Here is a 24,392-nt window from a genome sequence, read left to right as displayed (position 1 = left end):
AAGCTCAAGCTTAATTGAGAAAGTACAACAAAGTTTTAACCATAATAGTCTTTATCAGGTACTAGGCGCACTGTAGATCAGACCTGATAAAGACCATTGCAATACCTGTATTTTCAATAGGCCTCCTTTGCCATGTTTAGATGTGGGCAAATTCTGGCTTTCTATCCTCTGTTAGTGTCCTTGATATCTCCACATGCTTACTGAAGCTTAGGTCACAAGCGCCAGGACTTTTCTTTGAGTCAACTTAGTGACCAGGCCTGTGTGTTTGCAGAAATAAGGTGTCAATAGTGATGAGAAGGTGACATTGGGACCTCATTCGGGAACAGGTTACCTAATTCAACAGGCAGCTCATGGAAAAGTTATGTTTACACTGACACTCACGTGCAGCATAGCATAGGCCATAGCTCAAATAAAATAAAATGTATTAATAAAGCCCTTTTTACATCCGGTAGAATCAAGAACTCCTCAGGGCAGCTGTCTAGGCCCCTTACTTTTTTCAATCTTTACTAATGACATGCTACTGGCTTTGAGTAAAGCCAGTGTGTCTATGTATGCGGATGACTCAACACTATACATGTCAGCTATTACAGCGTGTGAAATTACTGCAACACTTAATGAAGAGCTGCAGTAAATTTCAGAATGGGTGGCAAGAAATAAGTTAGTTCTATATATTTCAAAACTAAAAGCATTGTATTTGGCACAAATCATTCACTAAACCCTAAACCTCAACTAAATATTGTAATGAATCATGTGGAAATTGAGCCAGTGGAGTTGACTAAACTGCTTAGAGTAACCCTGGATTGTAAACTGTCATGGTCAAAACATGTTGATGGAACAGTAGCTAAGATTTGTTCTTAACTGACTTGTCTTGTTAAATAAAGCTTAAAAAAATACAATTAACATAAAAATGGGGAGAAGTCTGTCCATAATAAAGTGCTTCTCTGCCTTCTTAAAACATTATCAACAAGGCAGGTCCTAAAGGCCCTAGTTTTGTCGCACCTGGACAACTGTCCAGTCGTGGGGTCAGGTACCACAAAGAGGGTCTTAGAAAAATTACAATTGGATCAGAACAGGGCAGTATGGCTGGCACTTAAATGTACACGGAGAGCTAACATTAATAATATGCATTTCAATCTGTCATGGCTCAAAGTAGAGGAGAGATTGGCTTCATCAATACTTTTTTATTTTTGAGATGTATTGAGATGCTGAATGCACCAAGCTGTCTGTTTAAACTACTAGCACACAGCTTGGACACCCATGCATGCCCCACAAGACATGCAACCAGAGGTCACTTCACAAACCCAAAATCCAGAGCAGACTATGGGAGGTGCACAGTGCTACATAGAGCCATGACTACACGGAACTCTATTCCACATCAGGTAACTGATGCAAGCAGTAGAATCAGATTTTAAAAACATACCTTATGGAACAGTGGGGACTGTGAAGAGACACACACACAGGCACAGACACATGATAACACACACCCTACACACACATGTACATATATTTTGTATTGTAGATACAGTACCAGTCAAAAGTCACAACACACCTAGTCATTTTTCTTCATTTTTACTCTTTTCTACATTGTATAATAATAGTGAAGATTGGGTTGCTTCTCAACCCAAATGAGATGGTTTGGGATGAGTTGGACCGCAGAGTGAAGGAAAAGCAGCCAACAAGTGCTCAGCATATGTGGGAACTCCTTCAAGACTGTTGTAAAAGCATTCCTCATGAAGCTGGTTGAGAGAATGCCAAGAGTGTGCAAAGCTGTCATCAAGGCAAAGGGTGGCTACTTTGAAGAATCTCAAATATAAAATATATTTTGATTTGTTTAACACTTTTTTGGGTACTACATGATTCCATATGTGTTATTTCATAGTTTTTTGATGTCTTCACTATTATTCTACAATGTAGAAAATAGTAAAAACTAAAGAAAAACCCTTGAATGAGTAGGTGTGTCCAAACTTTTGACTGGTACTGTATCTACAATACAAAATCCATGTGTACCCCTTATTAATATGTTGTGATAACTTGTAAGTCGCTCTGGATAAGAGCGTCTGCTAAATGACTTAAATGTAATGTAAATGTGAAAAGTATTATGAAATATAATGTAATGTACTATTTTCAACTGTATATAACTGCCTTAATGTTGCTGGACCCCAGGAACAATAGCAGCAGCAGCTAATGGGGATCCTTAATACATACAAATACAAAAGTGCTTATACAGAAACCCAGCATAAAACCCCAAACAGCAAGCAATGCAGATGTAGAAGCATGGCCAACCATTCAGAGGTCGAGAGAGAGATCGAGAGAGAGAGAGAAAGGTTGAGAGAGAAAGAGAGAGAGAGCAGCAGGTCCAGGACAAGGTAGCACATCTGGTGAACAGTTCAGGGTCAGGTCAGGGAGGAAGGACAATTATACACTTCTCAAATTGTTAACTGACATCCAAATGTTATTCATCATCATAACGCATTCATGAACCTGTTTTACATAATTCAATATAACATAGAAACTAATCTTGTTGGAATCCTTTCCTGAGGTTGGACTTTCAATTTCACACTTCAAATGTAAATTTGGAACAACCGCATACTTTTATTCCATGGGAATTCCAAAGCACCTCAGTAGTACAGGTTATTGGCTACAGTATCTTGGTTTCATAATGCATTAATTAGCTCACATGTTACATCCATGTGCTCAAATTGGGCTGGTTGTCCTAATGAATAGGCTATAATAAATCAAATAAAATTTGTCACATGCGCCGAATACAGGGAAATGCTTACTTACAAGCCCTTAGCCAACAATGCAGTAGATAAGAAAAATACATGTTAAGTAAAAAATAGATAAATAAGAAATAAAAGTAACAAATAATTAAAGAGCAGCAGTAAATAACAATAGGGAGGCTATATACAGGGGGTACTGGTACAGAGTCAATGTGCGGTGGCACCGGTTAGTCGAGGTAATTGAGGTAATATGTACATGTAGGTAGAGTTAAAGTGACTATGCATAGATGGGGGGGTGCAAACCAAAAAGTCTGGGTAGTCATTTGATTTGCTGTTCATGAGTCTTATGGCTTGGGGATAGAAGCTGTTGAGAAGCCTTTTGGACCTAGACTTGGCACTCTGGTACCGCTTGCTGTGTGGTAGCAGACAGAACAGTCTATGACTAGGGTGGCTGGAGTCTTTGACAATTTTTAGGGCCTTCTTCTGACATCACCTGGTATAGAGGTCCTGGATGGCAGAAAGCTTAGCCTCATTGATGTACTGGGCCGTACGCACTACCCTCTGTAGTGCCTTGCGGTCGGAGGCCGAGCAGTTGCCATACCAGGCAGGGATGCAACCAGTCAGGATACTCTCGATGGTGCAGCTGTATGACTTTTTGAGGCTCTGAGGACCCATGCCAAATCTTTGCAGTCTCCTGAGGGGGAATAGTTTTTATTGTGCCCTCTTCACGACTGTCTTGGTGTGCTTGGACCATGATACTTTGTTGGTGATGTGGACACCAAGTAGCTTGAAGCTCTCAACCTGCTCCACTACACCCCCCTCATTGAGAATGGGGACGTGCTAGGTCCTCCTTTTCCTGTAGTCCACAATCATCTCCTTTGTCTTGATCACGTTTAGGGAGAGGTTGTTGTCCTGGCACCACACGGCCAGGTCTCTGACCTCCTCCTTATAGGTTGTGTCATCAGCAAACCTAATGATGGTGTTGGAGTCGTGCCTGGCCATGCATTCATGAGTGAACAGCGAGTACAGGAGGGGACTGAGCACGCACCCCTGAGGGGCCCCCGTGTTGAAGATCAGCGTGGCGGATGTGTTGTTACCTACCCTTACCACCTGGGGGAGGCCCGTCAGGAAGTCCAGGATCCAGTTGCAGAGGGAGGTGTTTAGTCCCAGGGCCCTTAGCTTAGTGATGAGCTTTGAGGGCAGTATGGTGTTGAACTCTGCGCTGTAGTCAATGAATAGCATTCTCACATACAGTGGGGAGAACAAGTATTTGATACACTGCCGATTTTGCAGGTTTTCCTACTTACAAAGCATGTAGAGGTCTGTAATTTTTATCATAGGTACACTTCAACTGTGAGAGACGGAATCTAAAACAAAAATCCAGAAAATCACATTGTATGATTTTTAAATAATTCATTTGCATTTTATTGCATGACATAAGTATTTGATCACCTACCAACCAGTAAGAATTCCGGCTCTCACAGACCTGTTAGTTTTTCTTTAAGAAGCCCTCCTGTTCTCCACTCATTACCTGTATTAACTGCACCTGTTTGAACTCGTTACCTGTATAAAAGACACCTGTCCACACACAATCAAACAGATTCCAACCTCTCCACAATGGCCAAGACCAGAGAGCTGTGTAAGGACATCAGGGATAAAATTGTAGACCTGCACAAGGCTGGGATGGGCTACAGGACAATAGGCAAGCAGCTTGGTGAGAAGGAAACAACTGTTGGCGCAATTATTAGAAAATGGAAGAAGTTCAAGATGACGGTCAATCACCCTCGGTCTGGGGCTCCATGCAGGATTTCACCTCGTGGGGCATCAATGATCATGAGGAAGGTGAGGGATCAGCCCAGAACTACACGGCAGGACCTGGTCAATGACCTGAAGAGAGCTGGGACCACAGTCTCAAAGAAAACCATTAGTAACACACTACGCCGTCATGGATTAAAATCCTGCAGCGCACGCAAGGTCCCCCTGCTTAAGCCAGTGCATGTCCAGGCCTGTCTGAAGTTTGCCAATGACCATCTGGATGATCCAGAGGAGGAATGGGAGAAGGTCATGTGGTCTGATGAGACAAAAATAGAGCTTTTTGGTCTAACTCCACTCGCCGTGTTTGGAGGAAGAAGAAGTATGAGTACAACCCCAAGAACACCATCCCAACCGTGAAGCATGGAGGTGGAAACATCATTCTTTGGGGATGCTTTTCTGCAAAGGGGACAGGACGACTGCACCGTATTGAGGGGAGGATGGATGGGGCCATGTATCGCGAGATCTTGGCCAACAACCTCCTTCCCTCAGTAAGAGCATTGAAGATGGGTCGTGGCTGGGTCTTCCAGCATGACAACGACACAAAGCACACAGCCATGGCAACTAAGGAGTGGCTCCGTAAGAAGCATCTCAAGGTCCTGGAGTGGCCTAGCCAGTCTCCAGACCTGAACCCAATAGAAAATCTTTGGAGGGAGCTGAAAGTCCGTATTGCCCAGCGACAGCCCCGAAACCTGAAGGATCTGGAGAAGATCTGTAGGGAGGAGTGGGCCAAAATCCCTGCTGCAGTGTGTGCAAACCTAGTCAAGAACTACAGGAAACGTATGATCTCTGTAATTGCAAACAAAGGTTTCTGTACCAAATATTAAGTTCTGCTTTTCTGATGTATCAAATACTTATGTCATGCAATAAAATGCAAATTAATTACTTAAAAATCATACAATGTGATTTTCTGGATTTTTGTTTTAGATTCCTTCTCTCACAGTTGAAGTGTACCTATGATAAAAATTACAGACCTCTACATGCTTTGTAAGTAGGAAAACCTGCAAAATCGTCAGTGTATCAAATACTTGTTCTCCCCACTGTAGGTGTTCCTTTTGTCCAGGTGGGAAAGGGCAGTGTGGAGTGCAATAGAGATTTCATCATCTGTGGATCTGTTGGGGCAGTATGCAAATTGGAGTGGGTCTAGGGTTTCTGGGATAATGGTGTTGATGTGGGCCATGACAAGCCATTCAAAGCACTTCATGGCTACAGATGTGAGTGCTATGGGTCAGTAGTTATTTAGGCAGGTTACCTTAGTGTTCCTGAGCACAGGGACTATGGTGGTCTGCTTGAAACATGTTGGTATTACAGACTCAGACAGGGAGAGGTTGGAAATGTCAGTGAAGACACTTGCCAGTTGGTCATCGCATGCTCGGAGTACACGTCCTGGTAGCCCGTCTGGCCCTGCGGGCTTGTGAATGTTGACCTGTTTAAAGGTCTTACTCACATCGGCTGCGGAGAGCGTGATCACACAGTCGTCAGGAACAGCTGATGCTCTCATGCATGTTTCAGTGTTACTTGCCTCGAAGCGAGCATATAAGTAATTTAGCTCGTCTGGTAGCTTGTTACACTGGGCAGGTCGCGGCTGTGCTTTCCTTTGTAGTCTGTAATAGTTTGCAAGCCCTGCCACATCCGACGAGCGTCGGAGCTGGTGTAGTACGATTCGATCTTAGTCCTGTATTGACGCTTTGCCTTTTTGATGGTTTGTCAGAGGGCATAGCGGGATTTCTTAGAAGCTTCCGGGTTAGAGTCCCGCTCCTTGAAAGCGGCAGCTCTACCCTTTAGCTGAGTTCAAATGTTGCATGTAATCCATGGCTTCTGGTTGGGGTATGTACGCACAGTCACTGTGGGGACGACATCATCGATGCACTTATGAAACCAGGGACTGATATGGTGTACTCCTCAATGCCATCGGAAGAATCCCGGATCATATTCCAGTCTGTGATATCAAAACAGTCCTGTAGTTTAGCATCTGCTTCATCTGACCACTTTTTTTCACTGGTGCTTCCTGCTTAAATTTTTGCTTGTAAGCAGGAATCAGGATAGAATTATAGAATTAGGGTCAGATTTGCCAAATGGAGGGCGAGGGAGAGCTTTGTACGCGTCTCTGTGTGTGGAGTAAAGGTGGTGTAGAGTTGTTTTCCCTCTGGTTGCACATTTAACATGCTGGTAGAAATTAGGTGAAAAGGATTTAAGTTTCCCTGCATTAAAGTACCCGGCCACTAGGAGCGCCGCCTCTGGATGAGCGTTTTCCTGTTTGCTCATGGCCGTATACAGTTCATTGAGTGCGGTCTTAGTGCCAGCATCGGTTTGTGGTGGTAAATAGACAGCTACGAAGAATATAGATGAAAACTCTCATGATAAATAGTGTGGTCAACAGCTTATCATGAGATACTCTAATTCAGGCGAGCAAAACCTCGAGACTTCCTTAGATATCGAGCACAAGCTGTTGTTTACAAATATACATAGACCGTCACCCCTTGTCTTACCAGAGACTACTGTTCTATCTGGCTGACACAATGTATAATCCACCAGCTGTATGTTATTCGGTGAAACATAAGATATTACAGTTTTTAATGTTCCGTTGGTAGGATATACGTGCTTGTAGTTTGTCTATTTTATTATCCAATGATTTTACGTTGGCTAATAGGACTGGTAAAGGTGAATTACCCACTCGCCGCCGGATCCTCACAAGGCACCCCGATCTTCGTCCTTGATATCTCCGTCTCTTTCTCCTGCGAATGACGGGGATGAGGGCCTTGTTGGGTGTCTGGAGTAGATCCATCTGGTCAAACTCGTTAAAGAAAAAGTAATCTTTCAATACGAGGTGAGCAATCGCTGTCCTGATTTCTAGAAGCTCTCTTCGGTCATAAGAGACAGTGGCAGAAACATTATTTACAAAATAAGTTACAAATAACGTGAAAAAACACACACAATAGCACAATTGGTTAGGAGACTGTAAAACAGCAGCCATTCTCTCCGGCGCCATTGCATAACATTACCATCTGTAAGATAATTTTTTTAAATCTCAACTTCAACTATATCATCTAGATCTTATGAAATATAAAATTCCTAATGTGATAAGTAGATTCTGTAATAATAATTACATTACTCACTCATTGTTTGCAAAAAATATAGTTCTGAAATGGCCTAGGCCTCCAAAATGGAAGGCGGAGTACCACATGAACTAAATTTGGCCTATCATTTATAAAGGGGAATGAGTAAATATACTATATTGTGGTAATTGTTTAGGGAATTACATTAAAGATCACTTGTAGGAGGTGTAAACAATAGGCCTAACTTACCTTTGTCTTTGCTTGTTAATTTTGTCCAGATGTGATTATCTTCATAATAATTAAAGTGCACATAAGTGGTCTTATTAATAGGACAACACTTTTTGCTGACCAAAACCTGACATCCATATTTGAAATGTAAAGACTAGGATAGCTACGAAACCGCACGGCAAAAACACACGCGCCCCGTCACATTATTCGTAATCAAAAGGGGTGGAGTTCTTGTGGGAAACAATTACCAAAACTATAATTCCTACGGCCTTGTCACAGAAATATAGTCATTGTATTGATCAGGGTATCTTCAGCCATCCCATCATCGATACCTCTACTCGCGGTACACTGGGCGTGTTTATTGTCTGTCATTCACAGAAAGAGACTGCCTAGGATTGGTAGAGCTGTAAAGCTGTGGCGCATAGTGATATTTTTTCGCTCCCTATTGGCTATTATTGATGTCAGTCAAGGCTTTTAGCCGCTTAGTGACAGATGAGTATAGAAAAAAACAAAAACAATCTGTGCAAGCAGCCATCTTGAGTACAGTCCGCTCTGGAAGAAGGAATGATAATTATATCGACTGGATTCGGTCAAGGAAAACCTCAACATTAAACCAAGAAAACTCGACGAAAGAGACTAGCTACTTCTAACGGATTTCTTTAGATTATTTAGTTTGTTCGCCTTTTCGTGAATGCCACACGCCTTATTGCGTTATTTTCATGTTGTGGACAAACAGAACGTTTGGAATCCACACAGCCTTCAGTAGAATCTCTGGCTAATGTTTTCTCCGGCGTTAACTTTCCTTTGGATTGATCGCACGTGATTTGGGAAAAGATGAATGTTGTTAGCATGGAGCACGCTACCTGGAACAATTTTACTAGCATGTATCTTGGTCATTAAGGTGTAATTACACAAACTCTACTCATTGCATTGGAGCTATAACTAGTGAGGTAACCAGTAAGCAATTTTGGCAATCAAAAACTTATGCAAACCATAGCAGTCCTCCTGAAAGGTTATCTCTAGTTAGCTATCTAGTCGGACAGTTGCAACAAAGTAACAGTTTGTGATTATTTTTGCTAGGAGCTACTCTAGGCGATACATTGGTTCTAAAATGCGAAAATGTTGCATTATTGTGTGCGGAATGGATACACCATGCAGCAAGTGCACTAACCAGTAGCCAGACAAGCTATTCGTCGGTGTAATTTTGTATTTTTTTGCAGTACTTTCTTCTTTTTTTTTTTGCACTTTCTGCTGTAAGATCCATTCAAGACAAGTTCTTTTTTTTTTTTTTCTCCGTATGATGCAAGCCATGTCACATCCCACATGAATACAATAAACACCAAGGACTCTGATGTGGATATTTTAATGCAAACGTTTCTGTGACCCTACTACATGTTGCTGGCATTGCAGCTCTTTCAATCAGTCAATCATCCGATGCATTTGCTGTAAAAAGGTACTCTGATAGGTTGGACGATAATCCCTAGGATTTGTGACACCGGGATTTAATCGAAATAAAGGATTTGACATTTGATTTGAAAATGGGAGCAGCAACGAAACTGGCATTCGGAGTCTTTCTCATCTCATTTTCCTCAGGTGGGTATTAGATAGGAAACTGTTTTAAAATATCGACACTTGATTACGTTTTCAGGCATGCAATCAGCATATCTTCACACGCATCGATATCACATTGTAGGTCTATGATAATGTTATAGTTTATCCTACTTCGTGCATGACAGAGCCTAGGCTACTGTCCCTGTTTTGTGTTCTCAGTGCTGCGGGTCATATGACGCGGGAACGCGATCGAATGTACAATATAGCTCTTGAAACAGGACAGCTTTTTGAATGGAACTGACTGTACACAATGTCCACTATTAGATTATTTTTAGGCCTTTGTTAATCTTCTATACAACCATAGCCATTTCTAGCCACTATAGTGAGATAAAATAGAAAGGGAGGTTATGTGGAGGAAGGAGGCAACGTTTGCATCAGATTGTGAGCAGCTAGCTGTATATATAATGCATATGGTGCAATGATTAATGCAATGTGTGCTTTGCATGCCATGTCAAAATTGCTACATATTTTATGACAACCTGGACTCGGGGGTAGACGTAACATATTAAAGGTAAATTTGGGACTCAACAATTAGTATGATATGTTACATTTCGTATGATATATATTGATTTGGGGATGTCCATCATCCATTTCATATGATATGTTACGAATTACAATTCATATGATTGTTACAAATTGGAATTCATACAATATGTTACGAATTGCAATTTGTAAAATATATGTTACAAATATGGCGTATGACATTCCAATTTGTTGTGGCTAACGTTAGCTAGGTGGCTAATGCTAACATTAGCTGGGTGGCTAACGTTAGCTAGGCTAGGAGTTAGGTTAATGGGTTTGGGTTAGCTATCATGTTAAGTATTTGCAAAGTAGTAAGTAGTTGCTAAAATGCTAAAGTTGCCTGTGATGAGATTCGAACATGCAACCTTTGGGTTGCTAGAAGTTCGCATTATAGGCCCACCCATCCACCCCGACCAAACAGCCTACTTTAGTTTTTGCATTAACGTTTCATGCTAAAGTTCCAAATATCTCTAACGGTCGCCCCATTGGGAGTTTTGTTATTGAGCGTAATGTCAGAATGCACTCAGTTCCAAAATATGATTGTTACGCTACAGGACAGTTAACCCAAACTGCCCTCAAACCAAGGCACACTGCCTGCTAATTATAGGCTATGTTTCAACTTTTAATTTCAAATGATTTTCTAACAAGTTTTATTTTCTAACAACAGTTTGAATTTAGGTGTGTTCCGTCTCCTCTTTAATTAATATAGAAGTAGACCATTTCACTGTTGCGGACAATTTACATTTGATGCTTTACTGAGTTGGACAAACTTTTTCCTCCCTGGCACATTTTCCTGCTGGTGCCGGCATTGCCTTCACTACTAATAACAACTTCGGACATCTGTGCGTTCCTATCAAAGTAAGTGCCTTATTACGTTATAATTTTAGTTTTTGTATATCGTGTTGTCATTTTTACTGTAGCATACCGTATGTGCAGTTGAAGTCGGAAGTTTACATACACTTAGGTTGGAGTCATTAAAACAAGTTTTTCAACCACTCCCAAAATGTTTTGTTAAACTATAGTTTTGGCAAGTCAGTTAGGACATCTACTTTGTGCATAACACAAGTAATTTTTTACAGACAGATTATTTCACTTATGATTCACTGTATCACAATTCCTGTGGGTCTGAAGTTTACATACACTAAGTTGACTGTGCCTTTAAACAGCTTGTAAAATTCCAGGAAATGATGTCATGGCTAATTGACATTATTTGAGTCAATTGGACCTGTGGATGTATTTCAAGGCCTATCTTCAAACTCAGTGCCTCTTTGCTTGACATCATGGGAAAATCAAAAGAAATCAGCCAAGACCTCCAACAATTGTAGACCTCCACAAGTCTGGTTCATCCTTGGGAGCAATTTCCAAATGCCTGAAAGTACCACGTTCATCTGTACAAACAATAGTGCGCAAGTATAAATGGGTCTTCCAAATGGACAATGACCCCAAGCATACTTCCAAAGTTGTGGCAAAATGGCTTAAGGACAACAAAGTCAAGGTATTGGAGTGGCCATCACAAAGCCCTGACCTCAATCCTATGGAAAATTTGTGGGCAGAACTGAAAAAGTGTGTGTGAGCAAGGAGGCCTACAAACCTGACTCATTTACACCAGCTCTGTCAGGAGGAATGGGCCAAAATTCACCCAACTTATTGTGGGAAGCTTGTGGAAGGCTACCCAAAATATTTGACCCAAGTTAAACAATTTAAAGGCAATGCTACCAAATACTAATTGAGTGTATGTAAACTTCTGACCCACTGGGAATGTGATGAAAGAAATAAAAGCTGAAATAAATCATTCTCTCTACTATTATTCTGACATTTCACATTCTTAAAATAAAGTGGTGATCCTAACTGACCTAAGACAGAGAATTCTTACTAGGATTAAATGTCAGGAATTGTGAAAATCTGAGTTTAAATGTATTTGGCTAAGGTGTATGTGAACTTCCGACTTCAACTCTATGGAGCATAATGTATTTACTGTTTTATTCACGTTTTCAAGTGCTGGTGACAAATCATGCATTCCGATTCTTGCATAGATTTTAATGGACACATATGATGTGTGTACTGATTATGATGAGCTAATGCTAAGCTATGTTTGGCACCATTTTTGTTGACATCATACAATTCATTCTGGTTGTCACGTAAACATCTTTACAACCAAAGATGTTATAACAAAATGAGGTGAAGTGATGGTTCGCTTCTCTTTCGAGTAAACTTCCGGAAGTGAATGGTGGAAGTGAATGATGGTAGATGACACTCCCCCCTTCAACATGCATACTGCAAACAGACCCAACTCATCTTGTAACCTCATGTCATTGGTTGACGTGAAAAAACAAACATGGCGGCGCGCACAAACTATCCATCGATTTTTAGAAAGTGTTTTACTAAATGATTTAGGTCACTGGTGAAGTGACCTGTGATGTGATGAATTGTAAATAGTAATTGCTATTAGCTAACTCATATTATGGTTTCTGTCAGCCGAGAGTTGGCTAAATATGACCGCTTGTGTTAGGTCATTCTTTCTTCAGTTGGCGCTATGACTAATGTAGCCTACATTTTCTGGGTTTGGATGAGAATTGTGTTATGCTGTTGCTTCTTCTGTGAATGTCTGACCATTGCATCCAAAAATAAACTGCTCACATTGAGGACATAACGTTGTAAATACTGTTTGTGCCAAAAAATTCTGTGAAAAAACAGTGTCCTGCTCAAACGCTGACTGTTGCATCAATCGTAACTGGACTTTCTAAATAACTGTTCTAATCACATCGCTTTGAGCGCACGCTGCAGGGACCATTGTAGAATGATCACACCCGTGTGTTCGTACGTGTCAAAGGGTTAAGTAACCGGTCTCGTGTAACCATACCAAACGTAACATATCATACTAATTTGAGTGTCCCGGATTTACATTTACTATGTTACGTCTAGTCTATGAGACCAGTCTTTTTATGCAGGAAGATTGTTAATGTGAGAATCCCCTCCACTAGATTATTTGAGTATTTCTGTGATGTAAGAACAGAACATCTGATGAGGCTATATTTTACCCTATTTTGGTTGTTTATGTTTCAGTATAGGTTTGCTTATGAAGTGATTCTGACCTGGGCTCTGAAATCACAGTTGTATTGCCTGGATATTTTATTATGTAGATGGGTACAGGTAAAATAAAGGAAATGCTTGAGTAAATGGGGGATAGAAAGTATATTAAGAGCAGCTGCTTCCACACAGGTGTGGTTCCTGAGTATATTAAGCAATTAACACCCCATCATGCTTAGGTTCATGTATAAAAATGTGCCCGGTTGCCCATTATTTTGTCAACCATGGCTAGAAGAGATCTCAGTGACTTTGAAAGAGGGGTCTCAAAGGAGCATAGGGGGTTTAAAGGGTGTGTTTCAGTCACCAGATCTCAACCCAATTGAACACTTATGGGAGATTCTGGAGCGGCACCTGAAACAGCGTTTTCCACCACCATCAACAAAACACCAAATGATTGAATTACTCATGAAAGAAAGGTGTCGCATCCCTCCAATAGAGTTCCAGACACTTGTAGAATTTATGCCAAGGCGCATTGAAGTTATTCTGGTGGCTCGTGGTGGCCGATTGCCCTATTAAGACACTTTCTGTTGGTGTTTCATTTATTTTATTTTGGCAGTTACCTATACATTCTGATACATTCATGCATAGCACCTGTATGGCATGTTATTTGCCTATCATTATGCAAAGGCTTACATAATGATCTGTTGTACAGTAGATTTCACTTTTGTTTTCTTTAACTGAACAACAACACAGATACTTGTTTATTTTCGGTACATCCCAAAGAAAGCAGTTAGTTTGACAAAAAGGACGTTTTTAGATATTGCTTGTTGGCACTCAAGGATTCCGTTTGTGTGTGTGTGTGTGGCGGTTTTGTTTGAAACAAGGCACATGCTGCTGGCATCTGCCCTGAGAGACATATGTGCTTATCACTCTGCACTCCACAAAAGCCCCTTTGCACAGAGCAGGGAGAGGTGGGGGGCAAAGACTCAAGTCATCTCCTGAGTCAAAGCTTAATTTCCTTAGCATTAGGCAGAGTGCAGTCAGTGCATAGTAAACAGGGCCTAGCTAGGCCACATAACAGATGAGATTGAACTAAAGCAATCTACTCGCTTTACCTGAATGGGTTTCCCCCAATCAGGACTTTGACCTCAACAGAGGGTAAATGTCAGTTACACAAACACCTCACCTCAATGCTACTTGATCCGCACCTGGCACACCGTCGTGGCGGAGCTATGTTGATGTTATTTTGAGGAAGTGGCAAGTTTCATTGCTCGATTGCCTGGGTCGTAATTTTCTGCAGGTTGCAGATAGAAATATCACGAATAGAGCAGCTGACATCTGTTCTACATAATATAGGCCTATTCCTGTCTGAACACTTCACAACACTGTGTCCTACTGATCACATCCCTACAGTATAATGCTATCAGTTTGGAGTTTTGGTGGCCTGTTGATAGGAAAGGCCCAATGCAAAGGTTGTGGCATGGGCAGATTGCTTGTGCTAAGGATACCATAGCTGGATGGGTGCCTGAAGAACGGTTAATTACACTACCCCTGTATCTTTTAAACTAGTTGTACATTTGATTGGAGGGAAGGAAAAGAAAGTTTGCTGGGTTGTTGTCATACTTTCAAAGAAACTCTCTTGTCTGTTGAATTATATCTTAATTTGCCAGTTTCTCAGAATTAAGTCCAGAATTAATTGTTTTGTTTAAAAGTAGTAAGGGAGTAATGCTTTCTCTTTCTTTATCTCACTTTCTCTCTCTTTCTCTTGCTCTCTCTCTTTATATAGGCTTACATATATAGGCCTACGTCTCTCTCACACACACACACACACATCATGAAATACACCAACTAAACTATGGTGTGTTAAGTCATAATGCGTGTTCAAAGGATTGTCAGAAGGGCCATGTTTATGGGCATTACATGCTTTGCCCATAGGCGTGTCAGACTAAGGCCAACGGGGCCCTGTCACACACAGCTGGCTCTGGATGGGGAGCCAGTCTACGTCCCATATGGAACCATATCCCTATTCCGTATGTGGTGCACTAGGTCAAAGTAGTGCACTATATATCGATTAGGGTGATATGTACATTGTAGTCTATAGGGGATTAGGGTGTGTTGTTTCCCTAAGGGGCTCAACATATGTTCTTATCTGTCAGTTGTACAACAAATAGGTTGTTGTTAATATTTGGTAAAAACACAATTGGTATTTAAGGGGTTGGCTATGTTTTGTCATAGATAAGTTGTTATCCCCTTTGTTCTCCTGATGTAGACCTAGACCTAGCAGACTTTTCAACATATTTAGGCTTACCCAAACAAACTCTATGCACCATTGGGCCAACAACCAAGCAGCGGGCATAGAAATTTAACTGGTTGTTATATTCTGAAGTGCTGTGACCGGCGTGTTTTTCTATGCAGAAAAGGCCCATTTCACTCATAGGCCTCCACTGTTTCATATGTAAATTCTATTCTGTATTGTACAACAAAAGCCCCAAAATCCCGCCCTCTCCTCTATCTTGAATTTTAAGTAGTTCCTCTCTTCGACTACAATTATCGCATTAGGCTACCCTTAGTGGCTCTTACAAGAGGGGGCCCTCAAAAGAGCGCAGTTAGAATGTGTACTGCTCATTACCAAAGGTTCTCTGGTCACATTAGGCAACAACGCCCCTCATTAAGATGTCCTAACCTTGCATCCTGAGCAGGGGACTGGAGCAGCACCCCATTCCATGTATTGTTGCCTCCTAGCAAATGATCAAACAAAGTTTACCAGCCAGAAACAAGCTACAGTAGAGACGAGCTACGTTAGAGACTAGCGACTGTAGAGACTAGCTGCAGTAGAAACAAGCTACGGCCTCCTTAAGCTACAGTAGAAAATGGTCTTCACAAAGATTCTGGGCATAAAACCAGCCACATACCTAGGGTTGAAAAATTATGGTAACTTTCCCCAAGTTCCCAGGTTTTACAGAAATCCTGGCTGGATAATTCCCGGGAATTGGGATGGAATAAACAGGAAATCTGGAATTCTCCAACCAGGATTTCTGGAAAATTTGGGAAAGTTACCGGAATTTTGCAACCTTACACATACCATGTTTGTCCGTCTCCCCTTAGTGTCCCCCTCTGTAGGGTGATATTAGGTTGATCTCCCGCATCTTTCTACCCTTTACTGTCCGGTGTAACTCTGTGTACTGCACTGTACCTCACCATAATTACAGAAAGGTCTTTCCACCCCCATGTGCTCGCTATCCAAATATAATCTCTCTATGTGACCTGCCTCAACATGATTCATTAATGGCTCTCTGATGGAAGTTTGTCTGCCGCCGTATCACATATACCACCATAGAGCCCCCGTCTTGCGGTTAGATCGTTTCCTGGGGTTTGTTTGCTCTCTCCTTTTTCTCAAGAGTTTTAAAACTCAAAAAATACCCCCGTATATCAGGTTGTGATCTACAAAAGGGATGCTTGTCCGACAAAAGACCTGGCCTCTCAGTCAACAAAACGAACCACCATCCCACTCGTAGCATGCTAAAGAGTTGCCATAACAAATAGCAGACAGCGGTACGGGACGGTTTGTTTGTTGTTTCTTCAGATCGTTATCAGAACTCTTACAGTGTGCTCTGTGGGACAGCACTCGCTGCTGTCATTTTCACAAATGAAAAAGGTGCATGGTTGACTTTTCTACAACTGGTTTGTTGACCTTTCTTTTAACACAGGTTCCATAACCGGATAAATACTTTGACCTCAAATTGGATCATCTGACTTCTTTTATTATCTTGCAGTGCTCACTGAGGTGGATTACAGAAACGGAGATGGTGTTACAGGCCATAGCACTGTGCCTGTGTGAATTATTTACATTCAACAGTTGTAACTGTGAAGTCAAAATTGTTCACTTTAAAAGGGCAAATGATTTGGAAATCATACAAATGCCTTGTTTCCCCATGGTTTGCTCCTCCATGCTCCTGTTGTTCCTCCTGTCAGAGAGAACATTCTGTTCTCATCTGTACTTAGAATAAGGCCCAAAGGAGCATGGAATTTAAAGCACTCATCAGACTCAACCTGCAGCCACCCATGGCACACACTGGGACCAAATGTAACACAACAGTTGGAGATACACAAGAAAGTTTTCTATGGAGAAGTGCTTTATGGGTTGGCATTCCAGGCTCATTTCACAAGAGGGAGTTTGATGTGACTCAAACGTAACTTTAGGACACTTAACTGTTTAGGGCACTTAACTCTATGGACTGCACTGGAGTAGCAATTACAGTCAATCGTTATGCTAGTAATTAGCCCACCAACAGGTATGAAAGTGTCAAAGGGGTACTTACCCCAAACCCCCATAATCAGCTGTCAGACTTTGGCATCCCGCCCTGTGTGTGTGAAGTCTGGGACCCCTTTAATAACAACAGGGTGCTATTTTGAAAGGCCTCCAAAACCAAGCACAATAATACACACACAGAGACAAAGAGACACACACTTGAACACACACACACAACTGCATATCCTGGAAATGCGGAGCCACAGAATATACACAGAAAGACAAAAAAATTGTCGAACTTGAATAGACGGAAAAGATCCCCCCTCTCTGAAAACAAATGGCCCGTTCTAAACCCCATGTTGTCCTAATGTTGTTCATCAGACACTAAGACTGCAGACTGCAGACCCATTCATTCATACTGTAAAACAGCTAAACACAGTGATGAAGTCAGATCCCTTAATCCTGGCTGGAATGTCCGTCCAGCTCCGGCAGCCTCATGGGTCTCAGCACCAGTATGCTGCTTATCACTCCAACTGCAAACAAATGTGATGTTGTAGGCTCTAAAAGAGATCAGTGGGAAACAATCCAATTTTCACCTGAAAACAGTCCTGTTTTGTTACAGTTTACTTTGAACAACTATTTGGCCCCTTGTTTGTTCCCAGGAGTAACAATTAGGCCTAAATGTTCAGAAATGAGGTGAGTGCTTTTCATGCAAATGCCATGATATTAATTGAAACTTTACTAGGGTGAAGAAAGAATGCACAAGTACTACACAGACTTCCATGTAGCCTACTTGTTTGGGTTTCTGAACTGTTAGTACTCTACCAAGGAGTTCCACCAATTCGGTCCCTTTTGAGATCTTTCACCTAATTTTAACATTCTGTAAAAGAGCACGTTAAACTTAATTAAAAAAAAAAAGTGTTCCCATCTCAAGAAGTTAAATAAAATAAAAATACTATAAATAGTGCCTATTAACCTTTTCACCCAACAAACGGGTGTGATCATTCTACAGTGGTCCCTGCAGCGTATGCTCAAACCGGTGTGATTATTTAGAACGTCCAGTTTCGATTGACGCAACAATCAGCATTTGAGCTGGCCACACTGTTTTTTCACAGAAACATTTTGCACAAACACAGTCCTTACATAGTTCAGTCCAGAATGTGACCAGTTTATTTTTGGATACAATGTTCAGAGATGTAGCTATCATCCAAACCAGAAAATGTAGGCTACATTTGTCCTAACGCTAACTGAAGAAAGATTGACGTATCACAAGTGGCCATATTTTTATTCTCGGCTGACAGAAACTACAATATGAATTAGCTAATAGCAATTACTATTTATAATTAATCACATCACGGGTGAGCTCACCATTGATCGAAATAATTCAGTAAAACACTTTCTAGAAATCGAAAGTAATCCGATGATGGGTAGTTTGTGCGCACTTGTGCATGTTTGTTTTTTCGCATCAACCAAAGATGAGAGGAGAGAAGATGAGTTTTATCTGTTTATGGTATGCATGTTGAAGGGGCTGTGTCGTCTACGATCATTCACTTCCGGAAGTTTACCCGAAAGATGAGTGAACCATTCCTTCACCTCATTATAACATCTTTGGTCTGACGGGTGTTTACGTAACACCTAGAATGCATTGTATAATGTCAACAAACATGGCACCACACATACACAGCTGGCAAATAGCTTAGCATTAGCTCATTATAATCAGTACAACCTTCAAAAAAGTATTTTACACACATCATAGGTGTCCATTACAATCAATGCAACAATCAGAATGCATTATTTGGGACGAGTACTTGAAAACATTTGAATAAAACTGTAAATGCATTGTGCTCCATACATACATACATTCATACTGTATGCGCCAACGACAACACGATATACAGAAAATAAGGAACTTACTTTGTATGTTGTAAAAGCGTTACATGGTCGCTGCCCGTACCATTTGCATAGTGTAGAAAATACACGAGAGTTCAGGGGCCTTGCTTTAATAAAGTTAACCATTTTCACTGTAGTGTCCAAAATGTCTTTCAAGCTGTCAGGCATTCCCTTGGCAGCAAGAGCCTCTCGGTGGATGCTGCAGTGTACCCAAGTGGCGTTGGGAGCAACTGCTTGCACACGCATTACCACTCCACTATGTCTCCTGTCATGGCTTTTGCGCCATCAGTACAGATACCAACATGAGGAGTAGCTATGCTTGGCTACCGTTAGTGGAATTCCCACGAGAGAGTAATGGTTAATGGGATTGGATGTTAATTATTTGACTAGGCTACCTGTATGACATTTTGTTGTTATTATTTAGCTGAACACTAGATGGTTTAATTTTATTTTTGGCATTGAAATGAGGCTACTCAGGCGAGAGAAAAAGCTCACCCAAATGTATAGCTCCATTGGAAAATATAAATGGACTGTTTGAAAATGTGAAGGAGAAAAAAATTGCGCCTACCCCAGTTTGGGAATACCTGCTCTACACAATGACTCCTTGTTTTGTCACAAACTGAAATTAGACGAACTATTATAATTTTTACAACCAGGAAATGGCTGAGCAATTTCTGCATAATGTACCTTTTTAAAGCTAGTTTCCTGCAATTCCACACCTTTTGTCATGGGGCTGAGAAAATAATTGCACCTTCAAAGCGAATGTCTTGCAATTCTACACTTTTTTTCCATGGGGCTGAGAGACAATTTGCTGTTTTTAAGCTAATTTAATGAAATTATACACATTTTACCATGGGTTATGCCTTGTTCTAATGCTATCCGAGTGACTCAAACATTATAACAAAATCAGTGGGGGCCCAATAACATTCCATTTTTTGAATTTTTGATTCTAACTATACTGACTGTACAGTTTTTATTTTGGTGATTGTTAATTCTCAAAGATGATCTTCTTTAAAAATAGACTGCTCCTTTTTCTACATGCTTCATATCTGGTTTTAGGTGTTTAAGTTTAAACAGAAAACGTTTTACTATCCCCCCCCCAAAAATGTCTCCATTATTATAATTATTTTCTTAATTTTTTGTAATTATGTTTTTTTGCAGTGGCGCACCCGATTTAGAAGCAGAGGTGCGCTGCTGCTAAATGCATATAGGGGAAACACTGTTTTAAATGCTGTTAAAATTCAAAATTTATGTTGCACATGTTCTACTTCAAATGTTAGGGGACTCAAAAGGCATTGATTTTGTGGAACAACCCACATAGCCTAGGCAAAATTTTATAGTTGATGAAGTTATCAAAGCCATAAGATGGGGCGGCAGGTAGCCTAGTGGTTAGAGCGTTGGGCCAGTAACCGAAAGGTTGTGAAATCGAATCCCAGAGCTGACAAGGTAAAAATTTGCTGTTCTACCCCTGATCAAGGCAGTTCTGTTCCTAGGCCGTCATTGTAAATAAGAATTTGTTCTTAACCGACTTGCCTAGTAAAAATAAAGGTTAAAATAAGATGAGTCATCTATTTTGAGATCAGTAGTTGATTGTATGTGTGGATCACTAAATATGAGCTATATTTATAACTGCACTTGTTTCACGTCCGTGGGGGGATTGCCTGTTACACCCTGTGGAGATGGAGCACAAGAGAAAGTGTCTTTCTGACTGGCATAATTTCAAATCACATCCCCCCTCCCACTTAATCCGGGTTGCCCAGCCTGCGCTGGAATGGACAAGATAATCAGAGGAGTCTGCCACAGACAGACTTGATGAGCTGGCAAAGTTTTTTTTTTAAGCCATCTTGGTTGTACCACCAAATCTGAGGAAAATGCCTACAGTATGGCTCTTCAGTTGTTTAGAACCAGCACTTGGGCATTCTAATTGCATTGCTGTAGTTTTCAATTAGGGTTTTGAAAGATTATTTAGATATTCTGTTGACTCCCTGTTTGGACCAATGGATTAACCCCTAGTGAACATGCTGCTTGTGATTCCCAATGCCTCTCTGGGCCAAATATTTTGAGGAGTATAGTGGATACAGAAGCTCCTATGATGGAAGAAGGTTTAGGCTAGGGGTTGTCTAGAGTGAGTCTAGTCAAGCCTATTTGAGATTGTCAAAATGGAATGATGTTTATGTGTTGGCTCCCAGTCCATACAACATTGTCAAAGGTCCTGCCCAATCCAACTATCCCCCAGTAGTCAACAAACAAACTGACTTTTGAACAGGGCCCTTTTGTGATTTGTGCTGGCCCAGATCTGTAATGATGGTATTGGGGCTTCGACGAATGATGTGCATCTTCGGCTGTGCCTTCCTCCTCCTCCACCAGGCGTGGATGTGACAGTAATTCCGGCAGATTCTCTGTAATCCTGATAATGGCGATTTGTGTCTCCGGAACTAATCCCCTGGATTTATCCCCACGAGTGGCAATTAGCAAATTAATTTCCCCCCAAAAAATAATTTTCTTCATCCATGCCACCAGACACCCCACAGCACCATGTTTTTTAAAGAGGCATTATGCTGTTATTATTGTAACGTTTACACTTTTATGAATATGAATTAGGAAAATGGGTCTCTTCTTGGACTAGGGCCATGACTGAGTAATGGATTTGATGTGTTCAATGTAAGCAAAATGTCTTCTTGTGGGCTATTTTGGAATGCATACAGTCAGTTAGGGATGGGCATTTGAAATTAATAATATAATTATTTTGGGGGGGGAGGATAGTAAAAAAAAAAGTCAAATGCCACAGGGTGCGATACCGCTATAACAGTAGCCTAGGCTAACAGCAACAGTGAAAGTGAAGTCTGATGTTTGCCATCATAGAACCGATTCTGTTTCAACATTTTCTGATGAGTGTTTTGTATTGATCTGTGTCAGGTCTTGTGGACCTTCCGTTGGTGTGCGCCTGTAGGCTAATCGCTGAGGTGGGGAAAATAGCATACTGTTGTCAGGGCTGACTGGAGGGCTAAATGCAGTATGATAGTAAAATGCCTTTTTATATCAAATGCACCCCATAACCTATAGCCCATGAGTGTCAGCGTTCTAGGTGAATGGATAAGGCGGAGTCAGGCGCAGGACACAGGTATGAGTAAAAATCTGAGCTTTACTCAAAATAAGCAATGTTCCAACAAGGATAAACATAAATATCCAGAGCACATAAAAGAAACCACTTGACAATGACAATCACGCACAAAACAAAAGGGGAAGCCAGAGGGTTAAATAAGGAACATTGATTATGGAATGGAAACCAGGTGTGTACAATGAAGACAAAACAAAAATGAAACATGGATCGGTGGTGACTAGAAAGCCGGTGACGTCGACCGCCGAACGCCGCCGGAACAAGGAGAGGGACCAACTTCGGCGGAAGTCGTGACAGTGAGATAGAAAATTAGCTTGAAAAATAAAACCAATCACTTTGTCCGTCCACTGTAGGCTACATTTACTGTATGCATCTGAAAACAATATCAAAGCCACATAACGTCTGAAGCAGCAGTAGCTCAATGCACCGTAGGCTACATAGCTAAACACTACATTCAAATACAAGTTTGTTGTTTTATTAAAAGGTCCAATGCAGCCATGTTTATCTCAATATCAAATGATTTCTGAGTAACAATTAAGTACTTTACTGTAATTGTTTTCAATTAAAATGGTAAAAAATAAACAAAAATAGCTTCTTAGCTAAATGCAATTTCTCATGTAAGAATTTTGCTAGGGGTGGTTTGAGACAGAGGCCTAATGTGAGGGATGTGTAACCTGCAAACTAGCTGTTTTTGACAGAGAGGAGGGCAAACTATTTGTTATTGGTCTATTCAATTATAACATCTAGTGAAATCACCAGGTGGTCCAAAAATCCCATCCAGCCAAACAAGCAGAAATTTTCAAACAGCTCTTACACTAAAAGTACATTATCATAACTTTCACAATTTCACAGTATTATTCCAACCTCATAGTGTGGAAATATATATAAAAAACAAGGAAATTACATTTTGGACTGCTCTGCCCCTTTTAATTTAGGCATGTCAAATGTCATGGCATATCCTTTTGTCTAACAATGTATCATGGATAATTTAATTTAGACAAAGATGTTAAAATGTAAAAAAAGATATAAATATAAAATGAATACTCTCACACTCTCACTATCTTCCCCATAGCAGTGCTGATCTCTGTGAGGATGTTATTCTCTCATTATTCTCCCATTGTCAGGAACATTAGTGAACAGACTGCAAACACATGGTCAAACTGTGACCCCACAGAGGTAGCCTACAGTAAATGGTGTCTGTACTGTATGCCCAGTACTGCTTGTTCAGCACAAGCAATTGTGGCGCTCCAACTCATCCCCGAGCTTGTTTCTTCCTTGGCGCCAACAGTCTCTCTTACTCAACTTGCGTGACCAGTTTCCAGATCTCTGGCCCCTGGGCCCAGAGCATTCCATGTTTAGCTATCCTGTTTAGTTGTCCCTCATAATTGATTGTCAGAACAAGACGGCACTGTAGGTCCCGACTCCCTTGTCCCTGGTCCTGTTCGATATGAGCAGAATGAAGAGACTAAGAGAGCCCCCTCTGTGTCTCAGGGGGCCCTTGGCTCTACTAACATGTGGCAGGTGACTTCTTTCTTTCTTCTCGCTCTCAGTCTCTCTCTTCTGTCTCTGATTCTCTGTCCCTTTCTGTCTCACTCTCTCTCAAAATATCTCTTTGTACTTTTTAAATTATGCATTTCTTATTTTTTATTAAGGATGTGTGTGTCTTTTTACACCCCGAAGACAAAATGTGTTAAGAATAGACTTTACAATAGATTACGTAGGCTAAACAGTAGCATTTTATCCTATTTGAGCTGAATCAAGCCGACAAGCCTATTTATAGAAAGCTTTCTAAACTGTTAGTTCTCCTATATTTGGCACACGTAGAGAGATGAGAGAGAAAGACCTTTGCATGTTCATTGGTTTGTGTCAGAGCCTCTTTTCCCTGCCTTAACAAGCAGAAGTGTCACCATTGTCAAACCACACCCACCATATCCTTTTGTTTTCAGTCACTGTTACCACTTGAGGTTTTGTCAGGGTTAACCATAACCACAAGCTCATATTGTTGTGGTTTCTTAAACCATATGGCACTCTCAGGCTATGTTTTGCACTTTACATTCAAAATCCTTTTTCCTGTTGTTTAGATAAGTCTCAAGGATTATACTTAAAATATAAATTATTTTTGTTTAGCCTTTTTGGTGTTTGAGATTATATAGTGAATA

The 24,392-nt window shown here is 40.9% G+C and overlaps 1 protein-coding gene across 2 annotated transcripts in view; it reads left to right on the top strand.

The window, feature by feature from the left end:
* The first annotated feature begins 8,334 nt into the window (after positions 1–8,334).
* Positions 8,335–24,392, top strand: part of LOC139546771 (activin receptor type-2A-like) — a 47,050-nt gene continuing 30,992 nt past the window's right edge. For both annotated transcript variants that reach the window (XM_071355539.1, XM_071355538.1), the window contains exon 1: positions 8,335–9,409. In XM_071355539.1, coding sequence (XP_071211640.1) covers positions 9,355–9,409 — 55 coding nt within the window. In that variant the 5' untranslated portion in view covers positions 8,335–9,354. The remainder of the gene's footprint in view (positions 9,410–24,392) is intronic.

Source organism: Salvelinus alpinus, chromosome 20 (assembly GCF_045679555.1).
Source record: "Salvelinus alpinus chromosome 20, SLU_Salpinus.1, whole genome shotgun sequence".
Taxonomy (NCBI): domain Eukaryota; kingdom Metazoa; phylum Chordata; class Actinopteri; order Salmoniformes; family Salmonidae; genus Salvelinus; species Salvelinus alpinus.
This window is presented reverse-complemented; position numbering and strand designations above follow the sequence as displayed.